Genomic DNA, 26,064 nt, shown 5'->3' with positions numbered 1-26,064 from the left:
GTTTTGAAATCAGGAGAAAAAATCAAAATGTCATCCAAATACACTAATACAAATTTTCCCATCAAATGGTAAAAAATGCTGTTCACGAAATGCTGAAAAACTGCTGGGGCATTCATCAAACCAAAAGGCATAACCAAATTCTCAAAATGGCCCTCAGGGGTATTGAAGGCCGTCTTCCATTCGCCTCCTTCTCTGACCCTGACCAGGTTGTATGCCCTTCTTAGATCTAATTTGGAAAAGACTTTAGCCCCAACAACCTGGTTAAACAGGTCCGGGATCAGAGGAAGCGGATAAGGGTCACGAATAGTGATACTGTTCAGCTCCCTGAAATCCAGACAAGGTCTTAAAGAACCATCTTTTTTCTTAACATAGAAAAAAACAGCGGCAACAGGTGACTTCGAGGGTCGTATGTGTCCTTTTCTCAGACTCTCAGAGATATAAGCACGCATAGCGATCCTCTCAGGTTGGGAAAGATTGTATAAACGAGATTTAGGCAGCTTGGAGCCTGGGATGAGATTAATAGGGCAATCGTACTCCCTGTGCGGGGGCAAATCCTGAACTCCACTCTCAGAGAAGACATCCGAAAATTCAGAGAGAAAAGATGGTACAGTCTTAGTAGCAACCTCAGAAACAGATGTCGTGAGGCAATTCTCTCTGCAAAAGTCACTCCAACCATTTATTTGCCTCGCTTGCCAATCAATGGTGGGGTTATGTTTCGTGAGCCAGGGTAGCCCCAACACTAGAGGAGTAGGCAAACCGCTAAGGACGAAACATGACACATCCTCAACATGAGCGTCACTCACAATTAAACGGATATTGTGAACTATGCCCTTTAATGATTTCTGAGAAAGTGGAGTGGAATCAATAGCAAAAACAGGAATATCCTTTCCCAAAGTGCGCACCTGGAAACCATGAGTTATTGCAAATTGATTATCAATGAGATTGACAGCTGCTCCACTATCCACAAAAATCTCACAAAAAATGTTCTTGCTCTCTAGCGCCACCCTAGCAGGCAGGACAAAACGGGAACTACAAGCAAACGGAAAACCTTCAATTTCCACCTCAACCCTGCCAATAGTAACAGACAGAACATTTTTAAAAGATTTTTTCCTGTTTGTTTCTTTATTACTCCCAGAAAACTGCCTGAATCTCCTAGAGGGACAAACATTTGCCAAATGATTTATACCTCCACAACAAAAACAAACCCTCCCATGCGAGCTGAATCTTCTATTGTCAGAAGCAATCAACCCCAGCTGCATGGGCTCCTGCTCAGAAGGGGCTGACAGCGACCGAGACCGCTGCGCGCTGCACTGTCCTGGGACTGAGTATGACAGGAAGGAGATATCTCTCCTCTCTCTGTAAGACGCCTGTCAATACGAACGGCCTGAGACATAGCAGAGTCTAAGGAAATAGGCCTCTCATAAAAGGCAAATGCTTCTTTCAATCCCTCTGAAAGACCATGGCAAAATTGACTTCGGAGTGCAGCATCATTCCAACCAGCATCAGCTGCCCATCTCCGAAATTCTGAGCAGTATATCTCTGCGGATTGTTTACCCTGGCATAATAGATGTAGTCTAGACTCAGCCAGAGCAATACGATCCGGATCATCATATATCTGACCCAGGGCTAAAAATAATTCATCCACTGAACGGAGAGGCCGTGCCCCCTCCGGCAGCGAAAAGGCCCAGGACTGAGCGTTACCCCTGAGCAGCAATATAATGATCCCCACCCTCCGTTCCTCATCACCAGAGGAATGGGGAAGAAGGCAAAAATGGAGTTTGCAAGCCTCTCTAAAACGCACAAAATTCTCACTACCCCCGGAGAACGTATCCGGGAGCGAGATCTTAGGCTCAGAACAAACTCCATGAACGCATCTGAACCGGTCACTTGAAGCTGAGAAAAAGTCTTACAGAGATCAGCTACCTCCAAGTGAAACCGGATCCATGCTTGAGACGGTTTTGGCGGCTTATAATGTCACAGACGGTGTACAGGAAACAAGACAATGCAACATGCATATATGACTCACTGGATCCAAAGCTAAGGAACCAAAAGGGAGACCCCTGCACAAGAGCTGGCACTTTCCCCGGCTGCTCAGCCTATGCAAAAATCCCAAAGGTGGATGGTTGCATATCCACGTACCTCGACTATATAACACCTGAACACCCTACAATAGTGAGGGGACACGACCACCGGCTCCCTACACCAGACACGGAGGGAGTCAGGGTCACCTGGGATCCAGCAAACAGAAAATAACAGATAAATGTACAGCACTTAACTTAGTAGCAGACTGGGAAATAGGATCAGCATGCACACACACTCCAGGAAGAAGTATAAGCCGCCCAGTAAAGCATTATGGGGAGGAATTTAAAGGGAAGCAATCAGTCCAACTACATGACAGCTGAGAGAGGCTAACGAGATGAGGAACTGAATACCACAACAAAGAAAACTCAAGGAGGAGGTTCTGAAAGGCCTCTGTCAGAGCTTCTCAGCTGTCTGGTTGTGACAAACACTCAAGGTAGGCTTGGGGCCTACATTAGGTCCCAGCCAGCAGGGTGCAGATGGTAGACAGAGGTAGTCCGCCATTACCCGCTGCATGTAAGGGGTAAACAGCCTGGATCAGCGCTCCTGCCGGTCCGAGCTGTTAGGGCAGGCGCGTGGCTCTCATGTGAGAGTCAAGCCCCCCCCCCCTCTGCCCTAGCAGCGCTTAAAAAGGCCTATTGGTGGTCACTAAGCGGTTAAGTAAAGCTTAATTTCTTATTGGTGACTGCCATTAGTTTGACTCCAATTCAGCCATCAAGTATGGTCTCCAAGAGCAGAAGGGAGGGACTGTGAAGCAGCTCAATGCAGAGAACATGTCACAGTGAAGCTCCGCCTACTAGGCAATTTCAGAAGCAGAATAAAACTTCATATTCACAGTACTTTACTCTTGATAAAAACTCCATAAAATGTATGTTTGTACTCCTGTCTCATGCCCCTACCTAGCGCTGACAGACTCCCTTTAATTAGTTATTTGACTTAACTGTAGAATAATGAGTTCCGAGTAAAACTAGTAGATGCCTGCAGCTCAGGACCCTGGAATGGACCTTAAGGATGATAGGAGACAGGACTGAAAGTTCTTACAGATACCACTCCAGTCTAAGCCTTATACCCCGTGCTTTAGGCTGCAGTGTAGAACAAACTACGAAGAACTTCAGTGCATGGCGAGTTAGGGGGTCATTTATCAAACTGGTGTAAAGTAGAACTGGCTTAGTTGCCCATAGCAACCAATCAGCTCCTTTGGAAAATAAAAAGAGGAATCTGGTTGCTATGGGCAACTAAGGCAGTCCTCTCCCCAGGGCCCTCTATATATCGTGTGTCCCAGGTGTAGGAAATGCCAAGTGGTGTAATGGTGCGGCCCAAATGTCTCTTTATGTGTGTCACGGTGCTCCTACCTGGATACTGCTGGACCCCAGACTTTTGGCTCCAAAGCAATAAATAAAGAGAATAATTGAGGGATTAAGGAAGAACTTGAGTCCAGACCTTGAGATGAAGTTCAGTGGCAGGTTTACTTGAGTAAACATTTTTCCAAAACAGATTTCAGGCTTTATCTTGGTTCCAGCAGGCTTTAGCATTAAAATGGCAGGCAAACTCCACCCTGCTATCCAATCTGTTTCTCTCTGACTCTGCTGTACTGACAGGTTGGCTGTATAACTCAGTTTCTTCTGTATGCTGCACTTCACTTTGAAGTCTTACTCTAGGTTATGCCAGGGAACTCTCCTCCTGACTCCTGAGGCTTCAAGCTTTGGCCTCTATGGCCAGCAGAGCTTAGGGTGCTCTGGCTGTCGTGAGCCTGTCGTGCCATGAGGCTGTCGTGTGCCCCTGCACACCTTTCCCCTTGCAACCAACTAGAACTGGTCCCTAGCCCACTTCTCTCCAGGTGTGTGTGTGTGTGGGGGGGTTAGAATGAAATGGTAAGTTCCATTCTACCCAAGTACAGCTCTGCCATGTTTGCTGCCACCTGCTGGTGAACCAGGCACATTACATGTGAACATAACAGTTGCATAACAAAATAGAAATGCACATTGTGGAGGACCTGGAATAAATACACAAGATGACATGAGGTTAGACCAATAAAGACAGTAGCAGAGTGCAGAAGTGGCAACACCACTTGGGGGTGTTACACCAGCATCTCCCCAGTCTGTGTGGCTAATAACAGAGAACAGATACAAAATGTACAGTCAGTTTTAGGCCTCATGTGCACGACCGTATGTACTTTGCGGTCCGCAAAAAACGGATCCGCAAAAAATAGGGATGACATCCGTGTGCATTCCGTATTTTGCGGAACGGAACAGCTGGCACCTAATAGAACAGTCCTATACTTGTCTGTAATGCGGACAATAATAGGACATGTTCTATTTTTGGGTGGAACGGAAATACAGATATACGGAATGCACACGGCGTACCTTCCCTTCACATTTTTTGCGGCTCTGGTGTGGACCTATTCACTTAAATGGCGCCGCAAAAGATGCGGACAGCACTCCGTGTGCCATCTGCATCTGTTGCTCCGTTCCGTGGCCCCGCAAAAATTATGAGTCATGTCCTATTCTTGTCCGTTTTGCGGACAAGAATAGGCATTTCTATAAAGGGCCTTCCGTTCCGCTAATTTCAGAAGGCACATGGGCGGCATCCGTGTTTTTTTGGATCCGCAATTTGCGGACCGCAAAATACGGCACGTTCGTGTGAACAAGCCCTTAATCTGATGATGATCACAGTTGCGGTACACTGATTCTCCACTGTCAGTTATCCAATATCTTTATCAAATCTGAGAGCTGCAGCTCAAAGCACGGTGAACCTCTGGTGGTAAAGCTGATTTTAAGGCTTCATGACATGGTGGGAGAATGGAGTCACTTGGAGATCAGTCATGATGACCAAATATCCCTGAGAAGGAGAGAGAGAGAGCAGATACTGGTCAGGACCCAAGCACAAAGGGAGGATGGAATTATGGCAGAACTGGCTTAGTTGCCCATAGCAACCAATTAGCTCCTATGGAAAATGATAAGTGGAATTTGATTGGTTGCTATGGGCAACTAAGCCAGTTTCCTTTACACCAGTTTTGATTAATCTCCCCCAATGACTATGGCAACTGTGGTGCTTAGCTTGGGTAAGACTAACCTGTGTGGTACTGCCTGAAAAGACACTGTATCTAAGCTTGTATTTAGCCTATCATGCGTGCCACTGTCTGATGAGACACTGTATCTAGGCATATCATGTGTGATACAATCTAATTAGACACTGTACCTAAGCCTATATCATATATGTATTACTGTCTAATGAGATATTGCATCTGCCTGTAAGGTGTGATACTGCCTCCTGCACCTATGTATCTAAGCCTATCGTGGGTGATACTATCTGTTGAGCCAGCATATCTTTGATCTGTTAATAGTCTATTGAGCTGCTATATCTAATCCTATCATGTTTGATACTGTTTGATAAACCACTGTATCTAACCCAGTGATGTATGATACTGACTGCTGGGCGGCTGTATCTAAGCCTTTCATGTATCATGCTGTCTGCTGAACTGCTGTATCTAATCGTATAATGTGTGATACTAACTGCTGAGCTGTTTACTTGGTCCTATCATGTGTGACAGTCTGTTGAGCTACTGTATCTAATCCTATCATGTGTTCAGCTACTGTATCTAATCCTATCATGTGTTCAGCTACTGTATCTAATCTAATCCTATCATGTGTGATACCGTCTGTTGGTTGTGTGGCTAATTGTGTAATGTGTGATACTATCACGTGTTCAGCTGCTGTATCTAATCCTGTTTTGTGTGATACGGTCTATGGAGCCAGTGAAGTGTTTTCACCTGCAGCACACGAACGGTGGGGTCTTGGAGACAGACCAGAGGTGTTGGCAGTGGGATCATTTTCTTGAGTCGCTCTGTAGACAGATTATAGAGGTCAGTGAGAAGCTGCGTTATTAAAGGGGTTCCCTGCAGGAATCATTTGGGGTTCCCTGGGCTATGTCCTATGAGCCTGTGGTGGTGACTGGCATTGGACACAACCCCTGGCAGACCTGGCGCCCCTTATGACTAGCTGACTGCGGCTGGTGAGCCATTATAATGAACTGTCTGTGTAATGCATGTATGTGCTCCACATAGGTAGAGAGGGGACCCACCGCTACACATAGATAGAGGGAGGACCCACCGCTACCCATAGATAGAGGGGGGCCCCACCACTACACATAGATAGAGGGGGGACCCACCGCTACACATAGATAGAGGGGGGACCCACCGCTACACATAGATAGAGGGGGGACCCACCGCTACACATAGATAGAGGGGGGACCCACTGCTCCACATAGATAGAGGGGGGACCCACCGCTACACATAGATAGAGGGGGGACCCACTGCTCCACATAGATAGAGGGGGGACCCACAGCTCCACATAGATAGAGGGGGGACCCACCGCTACACATAGATAGAGGGGGGACCCACCGCTACACATAGATAGAGGGGGGACCCACCGCTACACATAGATAGAGGGGGGACCCACCGCTACACATAGATAGAGGGGGGACCCACCGCTACACATAGATAGAGGGAGGACCCACCGCTACCCATAGATAGAGGGGGGCCCCACCACTACACATAGATAGAGGGGGGACCCACCGCTACACATAGATAGAGGGGGGACCCACCGCTACACATAGATAGAGGGGGGACCCACCGCTACACATAGATAGAGGGGGGACCCACTGCTCCACATAGATAGAGGGGGGACCCACCGCTACACATAGATAGAGGGGGGACCCACTGCTCCACATAGATAGAGGGGGGACCCACTGCTCCACATAGATAGAGGGGGGACCCACCGCTACACATAGATAGAGGGGGGACCCACTGCTCCACATAGATAGAGGGGGGACCCACCGCTACACATAGATAGAGGGGGGACCCACTGATACACATAGATAGAGGGTGGACCCACTGATACACATAGATAGTAGGGGGACCCACCGCTACACATAGAGGGGGGAGCCACTGCTTAACATAGATAGAGGGGGGACCCACTTCTCCACATAGATAGAGGGGGGACCCACCGCTACACATAGATAGAGGGGGGACCCACCGCTACACATAGATAGAGGGGGGACCCACCGCTACACATAGATAGAGGGGGGACCCACTGATACACATAGATAGAAGGTGGACCCACTGATACACATAGATAGAGGGGGGACCCACCGCTACACATAGAGGGGGGACCCACTGCTCCACATAGATAGAGGGGGGACCCACCGCTACACATAGATAGAGGGGGGATCCACCGCTACACATAGATAGAGGGGGGACCCACCGCTACACATAGATAGAGGGGGGACCCACCGCTACACATAGAAAGAGGGGGCCCCACCCTATTATCACTTCTGTGTGTCCATATCGGCCCTTCTTAACATAAAACTTACCATTCAGGACTGGGGTCATTATTTTCAGGCCAAAACTTAGAGTTTTCTGCAGAGCATCCATCTGATGAAAAGATACATGACATATGGTTCATATAAGGTGCATTAGGTCCCCCACAGGTACATTTCCTGGCTGCAGTTCCACTCATCACCTGTAGGTGAAAACACACAACCAAACCTATTGTTGTGTACATCTAGGCTCCTCCCCCTTAGTCAAGGCTACGCCCCTCAGTATACATACAAGAGTTCCCTGATAATGGCAACTATCTTTTAGCGCTACACCTGTCCATGGGTGGTATCAGGCATTGAGCTGCAATACCACACATATCCTGAGGGCAGGTGTGGCGTTGTTTTCGGAATTGAAGACGTGTTTCTCTAACCCGTACAATTCATTCAAAGAAACTGTATAAATTAATTACAAATTTGTGCCATGCCATTTAATGCTTTCAAATAAAAAAGCGATATACTACATTATATACGCCACTGTGGTCCTCCTCCTATTATTTGTATACAAGGCTGCAGCGCTGAGGTGTATGGCACGTGAAGACTACAACCAATGACTGTATACCACTGACGACGGTGACTGGCTGCAGTAGACATGTGTCATATGCAGGGCTGGTTTTTAGACAAAGTGTGGCCCTGGGCAAAATTTTAAGTGGGGCCCCAAAAGAAATATTGTACAACCCACACATTCACATATAGCCTTCCTGCACTGATTGCGGATTACACATGGTTTTTCCACGCAGATTCTCGTGCAGAGAAACTGCAGTGTAATACAGTACCAGCAAGGTGTATATCTTTAGGATAGGTCATCAATGACCTTCTCCCGGGACACCTGCCGATCAACTGTTGGGGGGCCAGTGATGTCACTGTATATCAGTCACATGGCCTCGTTGCAGTCCAGTCCCATTTAAGTGAAAGGAGATTAGCTGCAATACCAAGCATCGCTGCTGTCTAATGTACGGCGCTGGGCTTGTAAGCTATAAAGAGACTGCAGTGCTCTTGTGAGCGCCGTGGCCTCTTTAAACAGCTGACCAGCAGGGGTGTCAGGAGTCGGATCTTCGCTGATCTGATACTGATGACCTATCCTAAGGATAGACCATCCAGGTTCCCTCAAAATTCCCAGGTAAACCTTTTAACTGAAAAAAAACAAGAAGCAGGTTGGAAAGACAAAAAAATATAGCCTTTAAAGTGTAACTCTGCTTTAGAAACACTTTCTGAATGTCATAGTGATCCGCCAATTGTGATTGGTAGGAATTACGTTATTGAGACCCTGCACGGAGGCAGAAATACGCAGCCTTGTACTGTGCCTCCTCACTAACCAAAGACTGGATCACAGACTTTCTATAAGGCCTCAGGCACTTGACAGTATTTATGGTCTGCATGCATTCCATGTTTTTAGCGGCTCGGATGCGGACACATTCATTTCAATGGGGCCGCAAAAATGCAGACAGCACACCATGAGCTGTCCACATCTGTACTTCTGTTCCGTGTCCCTGCATAAAAACAGAACGTGTTCTTTTCTCTAACCTGGAAAAAACAGGTGGCATGCTCATGGCCGGGATCCGTGTTTTGTGGACCGCAAACAGATACGGTCATGTGCGTGAGGGCTTACCGATTCATCAGCTAGTGAGGAGGGACAAGACTCGACTGAGCACTTCTGCCTATTGTGGACTTCTATAAGAGAATATATATTTATACTGTATATACAGTATATAGATATATATACCGTATGTACACACATATTTACACATATACACTCAGATCAACATATACAGACGTGGACAAAATTGTTGGTACCCTTTGGTCAATGAAAGAAAAAGTCACAATGGTCACAGAAATAACTTTAATCTGACAAAAGTAATAATAAATTAAAATTCTATAAATGTTAACCAATGAAAGTCAGACATTGTTTTTCAACCATGCTTCAACAGAATTATGTAAAAAAATAAACTCATGAAACAGGCATGGACAAAAATGATGGTACCCCTAACTTAATATTTTGTTGCGCAACCTTTTGAGGCAATCACTGCAATCAAACGCTTCCTGTAACTGTCAATGAGACATCTGCACCTCTCAGCAGGTATTTTGGCCCACTCCTCATGAGCAAACTGCTCCAGTTGTGTCCGGTTTGAAGGGTGCCTTTTCCAGACTGCATGTTTCAGCTCCTTCCAAAGATGCTCAATAGGATTGAGGTCAGGGCTCATAGAAGGCCACTTTAGAATAGTCCAATTTTTTCCTCTTAGCCATTCTTGGGTGTTTTTAGCGGTGTGTTTTGGGTCATTGTCCTGTTGCAAGACCCATGACCTGCGACTGAGACCAAGCTTTCTGACACTGGCTAGTACATTTCTCTCTAGAATTCCTTGATAGTCTTGAGATTTCATTGTACCCTGCACAGATTCAAGACACCCTGTGCCAGACGCAGCAAAGCAGCCCCAGAACATAACAGAGCCTCCTCCATGTTTCACAGTAGGGACAGTGTTCTTTTCTTGATATGCTTCATTTTTTCGTCTGTGAACATACAGCTGATGTGCCTTGGCAAAAACTTCGATTTTTGTCTCATCTGTCCACAGGACATTCTCCCAGAAGCTTTGTGGCTTGTCAACATGTAGTTTGGCATATTCCAGTCTTGCTTTTTTATGATTCGTTTTCAACAATGGTGTCCTCCTTGGTCGTCTCCCATGTAGTCCACTTTGGCTCAAACAACGACGGATGGTGCGATCTGACACTGATGTTCCTTGAGCATGAAGTTCACCTTGAATCTCTTTAGAAGTCTTTCTAGGCTCTTTTGTTACCATTCGGATTATCCGTCTCTTAGATTTGTCATCAATTTTCCTCCTGCGGCCACGTCCAGGGAGGTTGGCTACAGTCCCATGGATCTTAAACTTATGAATAATATGTGCAACTGTACTCACAGGAACATCTAGTTGCTTGGAGATGGTCTTATAGCCTTTACCTTTAACATGCTTGTCTATAATTTTCTTTCTGATCTCTTGAGACAGCTCTTTCCTTTGCTTCCTCTGGTCCATGTCGAGTGTGGTACACACCATATCACCAAACAACACAGTGATTACCTGGAGCCATATATATAGGCCCAATGGCTGATTACAAGGTTGTAGACACCTGTGATGCTAATTAGTGGACACACCTTGAATTAACATGTCCCTTTGGTCACATTATGTTCTGTGTTTTCTAGGGGTACCATCATTTTTGTCCATGCCTGTTTCATGAGTTTATTTTTTTACATAATTCTGTTGAAGCATGGTTGAAAAACAATGTCTGACTTTCATTGGTTAACATTTATAGAATTTTAATTTATTATTACTTTTGTCAGATTAAAGTTATTTCTGTGACCATTGTGACTTTTTCTTTCATTGACCAAAGGGTACCAACAATTTTGTCCACGTCTGTATAAGAACATACACAGTGTGTGTTTATATATATATATATATTATCACACAACATACATATGAACATATTCCGTGGTAACGGGATCCATAACGCAATTCTGCTTTCACCAGTAAACAAATCGCAAACTAATTTCATAAGCGGACATTCTCTCATCTCTAATTGTATTCTCTAAAGATTGGAGGGAGACCACTGGAAGGGGGCCCCATTGGTGACGGGGGCCCAGGGCAATTGCCCAGTTTGCCCCCCCCCCCCCTAACGCTGGCCTTCGCCATATGTCTGCATGTCACCGCTGCAGCTTTTTTTATACAAAAAGAAGGAGGAGGACCACATTGGCGGTGCTGAGAAAAATGGCACAACAAAAAGATGAGTATATTATCATTTTTATTTTATTTTAAATCATTAGGTGGCATGGGGCAAATCTATAATTTGGGGAAAACGGTATTACCATCTATGACAGCTAGGTGTCAGGCTTTCTGTATCCTTACTATACAATGCTCTCTCCATATATAAATGGATATTGGTGTAGGTGGATGAAAAAGATGATAGATTAGGGTACTTTCACACTTGCCGCAGGACGGATCCGACAGGCTGTTCACCATGTCGGATCCGTCCTGCGGCTATTTCGCCGTGCCGCCGGACCGCCGCTCCGTCCCCATTGACTATAATGGGGACAGGGGCGGAGCTCCGGCGCAGCACGGCGGTACACGGAGAAAGGCCGCCGGACTAAAATTACTGCATGTCAGGCTTTTTAGTCCGGCGGCTTTCTCCGTGCACCGCCGTGCTGCGCCGGAGCTCCGCCCCCGTTCCCATTATAGTCAATGGGGACGGAGCGGCGGTCCGCAGGCACGGCGAAATAGCCGCAGGACGGATCCGACATGGTGAACAGCCTGTCGGATCCGTCCTGCCGCAAGTGTGAAAGTAGCCTTAGACAGACAGAGACAGACATAGACAGATAGATAAATAGATAGATAGATACATATGCGATAGATATGAGATAGATAGATAAATATGAGATAGATAGATAGATAGATAGATATTAGGTAGATAGATAAATAGATATTAGGTAGATAGATATGAGATAGATAGACAGACAGACTATGCATGAGGCACTAACCTTGATAGGACCCACATTGGAATGAACCAGTGTCAGCGAAAAGCTATGAGAAAAAATTCAGTCAGCTGCCAAGGAGACACAACTCCCATCTTCACATTGTTACCACAGAACACCGGTTTCCAACCTGTTTCTCTTTAGCTAAGACACTACAACTCTCAGTATGCCCCGAAAGCCACAGGCTGGAGACCACTGTAGATAAAATATACATCTCTTTAACGTGTAACTCCACTCCAAACCTGAAAAGTCAGGGGTGACTGTCACATTCATAGGGGTGCAGAAAGCTGAGACTGTTAGGTCCTCAAGATGTACCAGAGATGCTGTAGCTGTCCCTCTAGAAACAATGGTGACCACTGTGTTCCTCCATGTCACCGACAGCTACTGTATCGCTTCAGTTTAAGGACTCAGAAAACAGCTCCCATCGTCTCAGCTTCCTGAGATATTGTCAGTTATCAGGAATGAGCCATTTGTTCCTGATAATTGCCTGATCTTCTGCGGAGGTGAGAGATGCACTTACATGCAGCAATCATCTCCTCAGTATATGGAGGGGCAATCACCACTGTGATCTCTCATCTGCAGTTTCGGAAGCAAAAACCAGGAATGAATTCTAAAAAGAGAAGTTGTATCTGTCCTTCATACTTTCTCTCATTTTATGATCCACTCCTGGTTTTGGTTTCCACAACTGCGTGCAAAAAACAGACCGTGTGGCCGCACCCTAATAGTAAATAGGGTGTGCATAAGCGCTGTGACCCCTTCAACCAGCTGGTGGTGGAGGTGCCAGGAGCTGGACCATTGCTGATCTGAGACTGATGACCTATCCTGAGGATAAGTCATCAATATTACGCCACTAGACCATCCCTTTACACATACGCTGGGGCTTTATATTTGGGAGATTACCCCATGGTGTGGTTTGAATAAACACTAGCTGCACTGTTCTTGGTCAAATGTTCTTGACCTGGGCAGTACAGTACTATGGACTGAGGATCCCTCAGGGTCATACATGGTATAGGCTGAACGTCAGTATGAAAATGCCGTGTAATCTGCAGGCAGCATGTTATAGAGCAGGAGGAGCTGAGCAGGTTGTTCTATGGTTTTATGGGAAAATATTCAGTATAATTAGTATTTTATTAATTTAAACATTTGCTCTTTCTATGCTTAGGAGTCACGTGACAGAGTTATCCGCCAGTTACTAGTAGGACTGCCCACTTGACTTCTAATAACAGGAAGAGCAGAGATTTAAAGGGGTTTTCAATATTAGTAGAAGACCCAGGTCATCAAGATCTGATCGGTGGGGGTCCGACTACCAGTAAAAGGCCAGTGATGTCACGGTCATCGATCACATGGCCTAATTGCAACTCGATCTCAATTCAAGTGAATGAAGCTGAGCTGTGATACCAAGAACAGCCACTATACAATGGTTGGCACTGTGCTTGGTGAGCAAGAAGAAGGCAGGGGCGCTCATCAGAGCACTGCAGCCCTTCAAACAGCTGATCGGCAGGGATGCCGGGAGTCGATCACATTTTGATGATCAGTATAGAAGACCTGGAAAGCACCTTTAAATGAATAAAATAAAAATTATACTGAATATTTTGCCATAAAACTATATATCAGTCTGCTCAGCTCCATCTCCTCTATGGGTCAGTTCATTATTATTTGTTTTTTAACCCCTCCAGCCCTATTGTACTATGCATTCTGTATTCAGAATACTATTATTTTCCCTTATAACCATGTAATAGGGGAAAATAATACAATCTACACAACCTTGAACCCAAACCTGAACTTCTGTGAAGAAGTTCGGGTCTGGGTACCACAGTCAGTTTTTTATCACGCGCGTGCAAAACACTGCGTGATAAAAACTGAACAACGGAACGCAGTCGCAGTCAAAACTGACTGCAATTGCATACCTACTCGCGCGGGTTTGCCGCAATGCACCGGGACGCATCCGGACCCAATCCGGACACACTCGTCTGCAAGGGGCCTATGACTTGATACTTGCAGATTGCACTGAATTTCATGGTGACAGGTTCCGCCTAATATGTTGATATCAACATTCCTACCGAGGTGTCAGATTTGTGATAAATGTGAGCGCTAAAGAGGAACTCCAAGGCTGCACCGCTATCATTACAGGAGCCAGTGACATGTTCTGTTCACAGAAACCACCAGGGTAATTACTCACTCATTCTCATGGAACCATAGATGGCAAAGGTTGTGATGTTACTGGCGTTACTGTATTTTTTAAGAATGTATGTCCACCATACTACAATTTATATATAAAACTATCCTAGAAGAATTGTTAAGGGGGTTTTCTAAAGACAGCATATTGAGGGCCTGCCATATGGCCGTCAATATTTTGATCCTGGAAAATTCCTTGAAGTCAGTTTGTACATACATTACATTACTTATCCTGTGCTGATCCTATTTATCCAGCAGAATACTGAGTTCAGCTCTGGAGTTTTACACAGGATCTAATTCAGGATCAGTACAGGATAAGTAATATATGTACACAATGACTCTAGCAGCAGAATAGTGAGTGCAGCTCTGGAGTATAATACAGGATGTAACTCAGGATCAGTACAGAATAAGTAATGTAATGTATGTATACAGGGACTCCACCAGCAGAATAGTGAGTGCAGCTCTGGAGAATAATACAGGATGTAACTCAGGATCAGTACAGGATAAGTAATGTAATGTATGTATACAGGGACTCCACCAGCAGAATAGTGAGTGCAGCTCTGGAGTATAATACAGGATGTAACTCAGGATCCGTTCAGCATAAGTAATGTAAAGTATGTACAGAGTAAGGGTCCATTCACATGTCCGCAGAATGGGTCCGCATCCGTTCCGCAAATTGCGGAACAGGTGCGGGCCCATTCATTCTCTATGGGGCAGGAATGGATGCGGACAGTACACAGTGTGCTGTCCACATCCGCATTTCCATGGCACGTCGTCGATCTTCCGGTCTGCGGCTCTGGAAAAAAATAGAACATGTCCTATTCTTGTCCGAAATTGCAGACAAGAATAGGCAGTTCTATGGGGGTGCCGGCCAGGTGTATTGCGGATCCGCAATACACTACGGACGTCTGAATGGACCCTAACTCCATTAGCAGAATAGTGAGCGCAGCTCAGGAGTACGATACTGGATATAACTCAGGTTCAGTACAGGATACAGTAAGTACATATAATATGTATGTACAAATTGACTCCTCCAGCAGAACAGTGCCAAATATGTTGGCGACTCACTTTTTTACGGATATGGTTGCTCCCAGCGTATCATTAGATAAGACCACATTAACCGCCGTCAATGAATCCTGTGCAGAGAACATTGGGGTCACAATAAAATTATAACCTGGTAAAATCCATATGATCTCCAATACCAGTAACTCACAGCCTGTATCTGGAAAATGGGGAGCCACGTCTGGTTTGGATACGTGACAAAGGCCTGGATGTCTGCAGAAGCCTGAACGGTTAGAGAGTCTGGCTGGCAGGTAACAGTCGGGGCTGATCGGGCAGAGACCTGGAGGACGATTGGCGGAGAGTCGGGGAAATGGCTGGGGAGCTGCGGATGAAGGAGAAGACATCAGGAAGAAGCAAGACATGGTGTTAGCCATAGCAACCTCAGATCTCATCTTTCAAAGGCTCCTTGCAAAACGATTGCTTGTAAGGGGTAACTACTCAGTTACGCAAAGTTTGGTAAATCTGCCCCCCATTGTATCCCTGCATGTGAATAACATGACTCGCCATAGACGGTAAGGCTACATGCACATGACAGTGAAAAACGGACATGTGATGGATGTTTTATTAACCGCCATCGCACATCCGTTTTAAGACCAATGTTAGTCTTTGGGGCTATTCACACAACAGTTTTTTTAACTGCCAGTCAATAACGGACGTCAAAAAATAGATCATGTTCTATCTTGTCTGTTTTTCACTGACCGACCGCCCCCATACATTTGAATGGGTCTGTGTTTAATGTCCATTTCTCAGAAAGGCATCAGTGAAAAAAAAACGTGTTAAAAACAGACAATTTATCCGTTTTTAATGGACTTTCTTTTTCACTCTCGTGTGCATGTAGCCTAAGGCCCCTTTCACACGGGCGAGTTTTCTGCGCGGGTGCAATGCATGAGGTGAACGCATTGCACCCGCACTGAATCTGGACACATTCATTTCTATGGGGCTGTGCACATGAGCGGTGATTTTCATGCTCCTCTTTGTGCATTTTTCACGTAACGCAGGCCGCATAGAAATAAATGGGGTTGCGTGAAAATCGCAAGCATCAGCAAGCAAGTGCAGATGTGGTGCGATTTTCACGCACGGTTGCTAGGAGATGATCGGGATGGAGACCCGATCATTATTATTTTCCCTTATAACATGGTTATAAGGGAAAATAATAGCATTCTTAATACAGAATGCATAGTACAATAGCGCTGGAGGGGTTAAGAAAAATAAATAAAATTTTTAACTCACCTTAATCCATTTGTTCGCGCAGCCGGCATCTCTTCTGTCTTCTTTCTTCATCACATGATCCATCACCATGTAAGGTATACTCACTCGTCCGGTGATGCACAGGTAAGCCCGGGAGCCAGTCTGAAATCAAATGCAGTCACCGGGAGCAGCCAGTTCCGAGTACAGCCGGATGAAGGTCCCCGGCGGCTGTTCTAGAAACTGCCTGCTCCCGGTGACTGCATTTGATTTCAGACCGGCTCCCGGCACAGGTAAGGACTTACCTATGCATCGCCGGACGGGTGAGTCTACCTTATTAAAGATGGCAGCCCGCATGTGTTCACTGGCGAACACTGCGAACTGACCATCACTGACCGCAAAACGTAACCATTGTGTGAATGGGCCTTTAATATTTCACTTTAAGAATGGCGCACATCTTCAACAAGATTGATGCATTTTATGTCTCCTCACGGCTTTTGTCTAAGGCCTGGAGCCTACAGTTCAAAAAGTGTCGAAAACACACCAGAAGTTTTTGGGTCACCATTCCAATTTTTGGTGCCATTTGGTTAGTAAATCAATAATGATTATTGATAGTGGTCACCATAATCACTATGCCATCTCCAGTAATATCATCACACACAATCACAGCTGCGGCAGATACACAAGTGACTCTTACCTCTGGCACAAACATGGCTAGACTCTTCACATTCAGGCGCAGAGGAGATTGCTTCGGGATCTAAAACATGAACAATATTAAAGAGGACCTGTCACCTTTCCTGACTTGTGTGCTCTGTAACTAGTTACAGTCGTGTTCAAAATTATTCAACCCCCAATGCTGTAAAGGGTTTTAGGGAATTTAGTGTACATTTGTAATTGTGTTCAGAATGAAATCTTACAAGGACTTTTATGAAAATGACATCAATTGTTTTTGTAATACAGTATTAAATGTTTTTTTGTGATTTCTTTATTGACACAATTATTCAACCCCTTAAAGACTACCACTCTTAAGAACAGGGGTTCATTCAAGTGTTTTCGATCAGGTATTGAAAACACCTGTGGATGTCAAGGAGCAGCAATCAAGCATAATAAGCACCAATTAGGCAGATTTAAAAGGACTGTGATACTCAGCTTCTTCTAGACATTTACTGGTGTGTTTACAAACATGGTGAAGTCAAGAGAATGGTCCAGGAAGACAAGAGAAGAGGTGATTTATCTTCACAGGAAGGGCAATGGCTATAAGAAGATTGCCAAGATATTAAACATACCAAGAGACATCATAGGAAGCATCATTCGCAAATTCAAGGCAAAGGGCACTGTTGAAACGCTACCTGGTCGTGGCAGAAAGAAGATGCTGACTTCGACTGCTGTGCGCTACCTGAAGCGCAAAGTGGAGAAAAGTCCCTGTGTGACTGCTGAGGAACTGAAAAAAGATTTGTCAGATATGGGTACTGAAGTTTCAGCTCAGACAATAAGGCGCACACTGCATAATGAAGGCCTCCATGCCAGAACTCCCAGGCGCACCCCCTTGCTGTCTCCAAAGAATAAGAAGAGTCGACTGCAGTATGCCAAAAGTCATGTGGACAAACCACAAATGTTTTGGGATAGTGTTCTGTGGACTGATGAAACAAAATTAGAACTGTTTGGGCCCATGGATCAATGCTATGTTTGGAGGAGGAAGAACAAGGCCTATGAAGAAAAGAACACCTTGCCTACTGTGAAGCATGGCGGGGGGGGGGGGGTCAATCATGCTTTGGGGCTGTTTTGCTTCTACAGGTACAGGGAGGCTTCAGCGTGTGCAAGGTACCATGAATTCTCTTCAGTACCAGGAGATATTGGATGAAAATGTGATGCAGTCCGTCACAAACCTGAGGCTTGGGAGACGTTGGACCTTTCAACAGGACAATGATCCCAAGCATACCTCCAAGTCCACTAGAGCATGGTTGCAGATTAAAGGCTGGAACATTTTGAAGTGGCCATCGCAGTCACCAGACTTAAATCCGATTGAGAACCTCTGGTGGGACTTAAAGAAAGCAGTTGCAGCGCGCAAGCCTAAGAATGTGACTGAACTGGAGGCTTCTGCCCATGAAGAATGGGCGAAGATACCCGTAGATCGCTGCAAGACACTTGTGTCAAGCTATGCTTCACGTTTAAAAGCTGTTATAACTGGAAAAGGATGTTGTACTAAGTACTAAGATTGAATGTCACTTGGGGGTTGAATAAAACTGATAATGATGTGAGCACAGAAAAGACATTTGTGGTTATTTCATTATAAATGTTATGTTATATTTGTCTGACATACAAGTGCCTCTTTGATTTAATTGTAAACAAGATGACTGAAATGATCAAAATCAATGTCAAACTGGTCAAAACACTCAATTTCAGTGGGGGTTGAATAATTTTGAACACAACTGTACATTCTCCGATTGTAGATCACCATTTATGATATCTCTATTTTGTGATATTCCTCTATTATTCCTAATAGAAGTTTATGAATGAATTGACAAAAGCCTGAAATAGGTCCAACTTGGTTTCACCAGTTTGGGGTGTGTTCCTCTTTCTGCGCAGTCTGACAATATCCAATTAGTGCTGCCAGTGTCAGACTGTGCAAGGACCCCCACCCCCCAAGATGGACATTTATTGCAGACTACTGGCAATTAATTCATAAACTTCTAGGAGGAATAATAAAGGAATAGTACAACATAGGTTTATAAAAAGATGCGCTGGAATTGTTATTAAATGGGGAATGCACATACAGTAGTTACTAATCAGCATTTGAGTCCTCACTAGTCAAACTTCTACGGAGGTTATCACCCAACAAACCCCCCCCCCACCCATTGAATTGATATTTTTTATGTTTTAGTTAGGCCTCTTTCACACGAACGTATTCGTTCCGTGGCCGTTCTGCAGGCCGTGTACGGCGAGTCTGCAATACACGGGTCACCAGCCGTGTGCATTCCTCGGAGTGCTTCTGTGGTGTTCCGTACCGCAAAAAGATAGAACTTGTTCTATCTTTTTGCGGAACGGACAGATCGCGGACCCCATTCAAGTGAATGGGTCTGCAATCCGCATGCGCCTGCCCCACGGTTGGTGCCCGTGCATTGTGGACCGCAATTTGCGGTCCGCAGCACGGGCCCGGCCAGCACACGACCGTGTGAAAGAACCCTGAGGCTGTCATGCCCCACTCTGACGATGTGCGGAGGTCAGCCAGGATAGCAGCACAAAGTGTTTGTTTTGGTGCCGTGCTGGATCCGCCTCTCATCAGGTGCACTGGGTGGAGTCATTAGTTTAAATGGCACTCCAGCCACGTGATCTGAGCGGATTATACTAATCATTGTGGTCTGGGAAGCTAGGAGGGAAGGTTGGCTGTCTGTTCCTGCTCTGGAAGATAAGTGTCATTTCTAGTTTGGTTGTTTTGTGTCATCTTTCCCATCCAGGTTCTGTGCGAGCAGGCTGCTCCTATTTCCCCACTTCACCATATCAGGGAATTCAGGGTTTTGTCAGCCCAGGCTGGTGGACACATCACACCTACCTTCAAGGTCTGTATGTGGGCTGAGCAGTGCAGGGAAAGAGGTCAGGGATTAGCTAGGAGGTGACCCTTCCCCTGTCTCTCGTCCAGAGCCTGGTTGGTGCGTTATCTGTTATTCGGAGTGCACGCCCGCCGTGACAGAGGCCTCTTTCACGCAACCGTTTTTTTTTTTGTTTACGGGCCGTTTTTTGTGTTCCGTATACAGAACCATTTATTTCAATGTACTCCGTATGCATTCTTTTTTCGTATTTCCGTTTTTCCATTCCGTTGAAAGATAGAACATGTCCTATTATTGCCCGTAAATCAAGTTCCGTGGCTCCATTCAAGTCAATGGGTCCGCAAAAAAACGGAACACATACGGAAATGCATCCGTATGTCTTCCGTATCGTTCTGTTTTTGTGGAACCATCTATTGAAAATTTTATGCACAGCCGAATTTTTTCTTTGTAATTACTGTATACGGTATTTGCCATAAGGAAAAACGGAACAGAAACGGAAAAACAACGGAAATAAAAATTGAAACAACGGATCCGTGAAAAACAGACTGCAAAACACTGAAAAAGCCATACGGTCGTGTGAAAGAGGCCTTACTGAGCGGCTTTATCGAAAATATGGGGTAATTGTCTTACGAGCGATTGTCTGATATAATTCTAATTCCGCTCTCTGTGGCAATGCTGGTCAGTCTTTCTATGGCAATGTCTAGGAGGCTCCCAAAATTCGGGAGGCCTAATGAACTCCTGGGAAATGCCCCACAGCCTCATCCTGAACTCTGTATTTAGCAGGTCTGGTCTGGGGACTGAATTTGCAGAGAGGGTCTGAAATTTCAGGAATGATAGAATATTAGTTAGATATTAATTTTAGGGCACCTCCGCTCACCATCTCATCAGTGACATTACTCATCAGCGCCCCCGCTTTATAGTAGACAAACCCGGCTGAGTTTGCAGTGAATTCAGACAGCGCCAGGAGTAACATGCGGGAGTCGACGTCTGGCAGGAAAAGCTTCTCTGGAGGAAATGGCAGATCCCAGTGATGAGACCGATCCACAAAGTCACCCTGGAGAGGAAAAAAGACCGTTAGGGGGCTTCTATGTCCGCTCACCCACACCTATCCCCCACACTACCTACCTTTACCAGGAGATCAAACCTCTTCTCTGTGATGAGTGGAGGACCCAGCAATGAGATCTCAAATGAGGAAACCATGTCCACATTCAAGGAAACTGCAGATACAAGTGTGTGGGGGGGTGTTTAGTAAATGTTAGTCCTTGACCTGTGTGGTTCTGGTAAGAGATGCTAGGTGACAGGTACACCAGACTACCAGAGAATCCGGCGGTGGGCACAGTCTCTGAAGCCATAGTCGGTCCCAAAGATCCAGGAGAAGAAAACAAACAAACATTAAACTCAGTGGCGTGCCTAGGGTGTTTGGCACCCCCTAACAGTAGTATTGCCCTCATTGTACAACCTTCACAGTAGTTTTGTACAGATGTGTGCCCCCTCACAGTTGTTATGCCCACATTGTGCCCTCTCTGTGCCCCTTTCACAGTTGTAATGCCCTCTTTGTGCCCTATTCACAGTAATAATCCCCATCGTGCCCTCTTCATAGTAATAATGCCCACTGTGCCCCTTTTATAGTAATAATGCCCACTGTGCCCCCTTCATAGTAATAATGCCCATTGTACCCCTTCACAGTAATAATGCCCATTGTGCCCCCTTCACAGTAATAATGCCCTCTGTGCCCCCTCCATAGTAGAAATGCCCATTGTGCCCCCTTCCCATTAGTAATGCCCAGGGGTGGATTAAGTGCATGATATGCTGTCTACCCAACTCAGGCCCCTCCCTCCATTATAGTTTAAAAAAAAATCTGTATGAAGAGGCTGCGGTGCTTCGTGAGCGGCACAGTCTCCTCCTAGGCCATATGACATCACATTCCTCGTTCACATGGCCGAGGTGCAGCTCTGTCCCATCTGAGTGATTGGGTCTGAGCTGCAATACCAAGCGCAGTGCTATCAAATGGACAGCGCTGTGCTTGGTAAGGAGCAAAGAGGCTGCGGCGCTCACTGGAACATTGCGGTTTCCTCGCAGTACCAGGAGTCTGACCCCCACCATCTCATAACTCTCTGAGTACAGATGTCATAGATGTTACCTGCAGTCCTATGTAACACCCCACATAACACAGTGAGCTATTGTGTTATGTGGGGTGCTACATAAGACTGCAGGGAACATCTACTACGTTATCTGTACACAGAAACTTATCACTGTTATCTGGGCTGTTACAAATTTGCCAAATTTAAAATACATATGATTATAATAAAAAAAGACTTGGAGGAGAATATAGCACCACATACCTCTTACATCCAGGGACATTTACTGTCATGTAGACCTTCTCTTTTCTCTTCTCCTGCGTCTGACCCAGACCACCATGACAAATTATTTCAGTTGCATTTCGTCTCAACAGAGTTTGTTACACAGACACGTTACATTTCTCAATTTTTCCATCAACCTCCCTATCCTGGTTTCCTAACAATGTCATCCTGCTGCAACCCCCACTACTGTGCCCACTGTGCTCCCCAATGTCCCAGGTACTGTACTGCTGAAAAAATAGTGACCCCAGTAGACATAATGGGGTCATTTATTGAACTGGTGTAAAGTAAAACTGGCTTAGTTACCCATAGCAGCCAATCAGATTCCACCTTTCATTTTCCAAAGGAGCTATAAAAAAAGATAGGTGAGATCTGATTGGTTGCTATAGGCAACCAAGCCAGTTCTACTTTACACCAGTTTGATAAACTATCCCAAAGATCCCTATAGTGTCTACAGCAATTATAATGTTCCCTAGATGGCCCCCCAGATATAATAACATCCTATATTGTGCTCCATGTAATAATGCCTGAATAGTGTTCCCAAAAATAATGTCCCCTAATATGTCATGTAATGGAAAGGTCCCTACAGTGCCTCCCCAATAGCAGCATCCCCCACACCACATAGTAATTTTCCCCACACTGCCCCCATATAGTAATTTCTCTCACACTGCCCCATGAAGTAATTTGCCCCCACACTGGCCCCATTGAGTAATTTTCCCCCACACTGGCCCCATTGAGTAATTTCCCCCCACACTGGCCCCATTGAGTAATTTGCCCCCACACTGGCCCCATTGAGTAATTTGCCCCCACACTGGCCCCATTGAGTAATTTGCCCCCACACTGGCCCCATTGAGTAATTTGCCCCCACACTGGCCCCATTGAGTAATTTGCCCCCACACTGGCCCCATTGAGTAATTTGCCCCCACACTGCCCCATTAAGTAATTTGCCCCCACACTGCCCCATTAAGTAATTTGCCCCCACACTGCCCCATGTAGTAATTTGCCCCCACACTGGCCCCATTGAGTAATTTTCCCCTACACTGGCCCCATTGAGTAATTTTCCCCCACACTGGCCCCATTGAGTAATTTGCCCCCACACTGGCCCCATTGAGTAATTTGCCCCCACACTGGCCCCATTGAGTAATTTGCCCCCACACTGGCCCCATTGAGTAATTTGCCCCCACACTGGCCCCATTGAGTAATTTGCCCCCAAACTGGCCCCATTAAGTAATTTGCCCCCACACTGCCCCATTAAGTAATTTACCCCCACACTGCCCCATTAAGTATTTTGCCCCCACACTGCCCCATTAAGTAATTTGCCCCATGTAATCATTTGCCCCCACTGTCCCTGCAGTAATATAACCTCCTCTGCCCCAAAAGTTGGCACACACAAAAAAAAAGAAAACTAAAGGCTAATACTTACCTGTGTCCGTGATAGTGAGGCAGGCGCGCGTACATCAAAGCCCTGCGCCCCAGCACAGGCACGCAATGACATCATCGCACGTGATGACGTTATCACGCACACCTGCGTCGGGCTTTTACTACCACATAGGCCTCCGGCCTACTAGGCATGAAGCCTATGGCGATGATAGGCGGCGGGGCTGGGAACTATGTGCTCCCGTGGGCCCTCCACAGTATGTGGGCGTTCGGGTCGACTACCGAGCTGAACGTCCCTATTATAATCCGCCACTTGTAATGCCCTCTGTGCCCCCTCCATAGTAGTAATGCCCTCTGTGCCCCCTCCATAGTAGTAATGCCCTCTGTGCCCCCTCCATAGTAATAAAGTCCTCTGTGCCCCCTCCATAGTAATAAAGTCCTCTGTGCCCCCTCCATAGTAACAAAGTACTCTGTGCCCCCCCCCCATAGTAATAAATATCTCTGTGCCCCCTCTGTATTAAAAAAAACCACAATAACTACTCACCTTGTCCCGCTCCTGAAGCTCACAGTCCTCTCTTTCCTTCAGGCACAGATTGCTTTGCAGCAATTTGTGGGCGGAGCTTATGCAGATTTCCGGGCGATCTGTGCCTGCAGGCTGAATGGTGGAGCGGGGAGAAGTCTTCGTGCTTCACCATTCTGTGCGCCACCGGCCTGAGCGGTGAGTGACAGGACACAGCTCCCTGCGCTCCAGCAATGAGCGCTTGATGGAAGCGCTCATTGCTTTTGGCACCCCCTGAGAGCCGGCACCTGTGGCGGACCACCCCCCATTCAGTGGCGGATTATAATTGGGGAGTTTGGGTCGACTTCCAAAAACTACAGCGGGGCATGGGAGCGCAAAGTTCCTGAGGCCTATGTGATGGTAGAAGGCCGGAGCGGCGTGCATGGTGATGTCATCGCGCGCCTATAAAGGAGTGCACGCAGGGCTTTGACGTACGTGCGCCTGCCTCACCATTCCGGACACAGGTAAGTATTAGCCTTTTTTTTTTGTGTGTGTGTGTATGTGTGCCAACTTTGGGGGGCAGAGGAGGACATATTACTACAGGGACAGTAGGGGCAAATGTTTCCATGGGGGCAAATTACTTAATTGGGGGCAGTGGGGGCAAATTACTTAATGAAGGGCAGTGTGGGGGCAAATTACTTAATGGGGGCAGTGTGGGGGCACATTACTTAATGAAGGGCAGTGTGGGGAAATTACTTAATTGGGGCAGTGTGGGGGGAAATTACTTTATTGGGGGCAGTGTGGGGGAAATTACTTATTGGGGGCAGTGTGGGGGAAATTACTTTATTGGGGGCAGTGTGGGGGGAAATTACTTTAGTTGGGGGCAGTGTGGGGGCAAATTACTTAATGAAGGGCAGTGTGGGATGGAAAATTACTTAACGAAGGGCAGTGTGGGGGCAAATAACTTAATGAGGGGCAGTGTGGGGGGTTATTACTTGATGGGGGCAGTGTGGGGGGCAAATTACTACATGGGAGGCAGTGTGGAAGAAATTACTGTATGGAGCAGTGTGAGGGAAATTACTATATGGGGCAGTGTGGGGGAAATTACTATATGGGGGCAATGTGGGGGAAATTAATATATGGAGCAGTGTGGGGGAAATTACTATATGGGGTAGTGTGGGAAAATTACTATATGGGGGTAGTGTAGGGGAAATTATTATATGGGGGCAGTGTGGGGAAATTACTATATGGGGTAGTGTGGGGGCGTTGCTATTAGGGGACATTATTTTTAGGGACACTGTACAGGCATTATTACCTGGAGCACAATATAGGGTGTTATTATTACTGGGGGCACTCTAGGGGACATTATAATTGCTGTAGACACTATAGGGACCTTTGGGATAATTCATCAAACTGGTGTAAAGTAGAATTGGGTTAGTTACCCATAGCAACAGATTCCACCTTTCACTTTTGACAGCTCCTTTGGAAAATAAAAGGTGGAGTCTGATTGGTTGGTATGGGCACCTGAGCCAGTTCTACTTGACACCAGTTTGATAAATGACCACAATTCTGAGAAATCTAACATGTCTGTGTAACAAACTCTGTAGAGACGAGATGCGGCTGAATGAATTTGTCATGGTGGTCTGGGTCAAACGGAGGAGAAGAGGAAAGAGAAGATCTACACGACAGGAGATATTCCTGGATGTGAGAGGTATGTGGTGCTGTATTCCGCTATGTGTAGAGCTGGCTCACTACTGGGACCTGCGTCTCATCTTCTCCTCCAAGTCTTTTTTTATCATAATCATATGTATTTTAAATTTGGCAACTAAAATTTTAATTTGCCACCTGCAGTCCTATGTAACAGCCCAGATAACAGTGATAACTTGCTGTGTGCAGATA

At 46.0% G+C, this 26,064-nt stretch overlaps 1 protein-coding gene across 3 annotated transcripts in view; it reads right to left on the bottom strand.

The window, feature by feature from the left end:
* Nucleotides 1-4,610: 4,610 nt before the first annotated feature.
* The window catches only part of LOC122922514 (bactericidal permeability-increasing protein-like), a 34,299-nt gene continuing 12,845 nt past the window's right edge, over nucleotides 4,611-26,064 (bottom strand). For all 3 annotated transcript variants that reach the window (XM_044273133.1, XM_044273130.1, XM_044273132.1), the window contains exons 10-18: nucleotides 21,058-21,149; nucleotides 20,810-20,986; nucleotides 17,085-17,144; nucleotides 15,354-15,524; nucleotides 15,209-15,276; nucleotides 11,972-12,014; nucleotides 7,450-7,510; nucleotides 5,849-5,922; nucleotides 4,611-4,917 (exon numbers count right to left, since the gene is read on the bottom strand). In XM_044273133.1, the coding sequence (XP_044129068.1) occupies nucleotides 4,852-4,917; nucleotides 5,849-5,922; nucleotides 7,450-7,510; nucleotides 11,972-12,014; nucleotides 15,209-15,276; nucleotides 15,354-15,524; nucleotides 17,085-17,144; nucleotides 20,810-20,986; nucleotides 21,058-21,149 (812 nt within the window). In that variant the 3' untranslated portion in view covers nucleotides 4,611-4,851. The remainder of the gene's footprint in view (nucleotides 4,918-5,848; nucleotides 5,923-7,449; nucleotides 7,511-11,971; nucleotides 12,015-15,208; nucleotides 15,277-15,353; nucleotides 15,525-17,084; nucleotides 17,145-20,809; nucleotides 20,987-21,057; nucleotides 21,150-26,064) is intronic.

This window comes from Bufo gargarizans, unplaced genomic scaffold (assembly GCF_014858855.1).
Source record: "Bufo gargarizans isolate SCDJY-AF-19 unplaced genomic scaffold, ASM1485885v1 fragScaff_scaffold_41_pilon:::fragment_2:::debris, whole genome shotgun sequence".
Lineage (NCBI taxonomy): Eukaryota > Metazoa > Chordata > Amphibia > Anura > Bufonidae > Bufo > Bufo gargarizans.
This window is presented reverse-complemented; position numbering and strand designations above follow the sequence as displayed.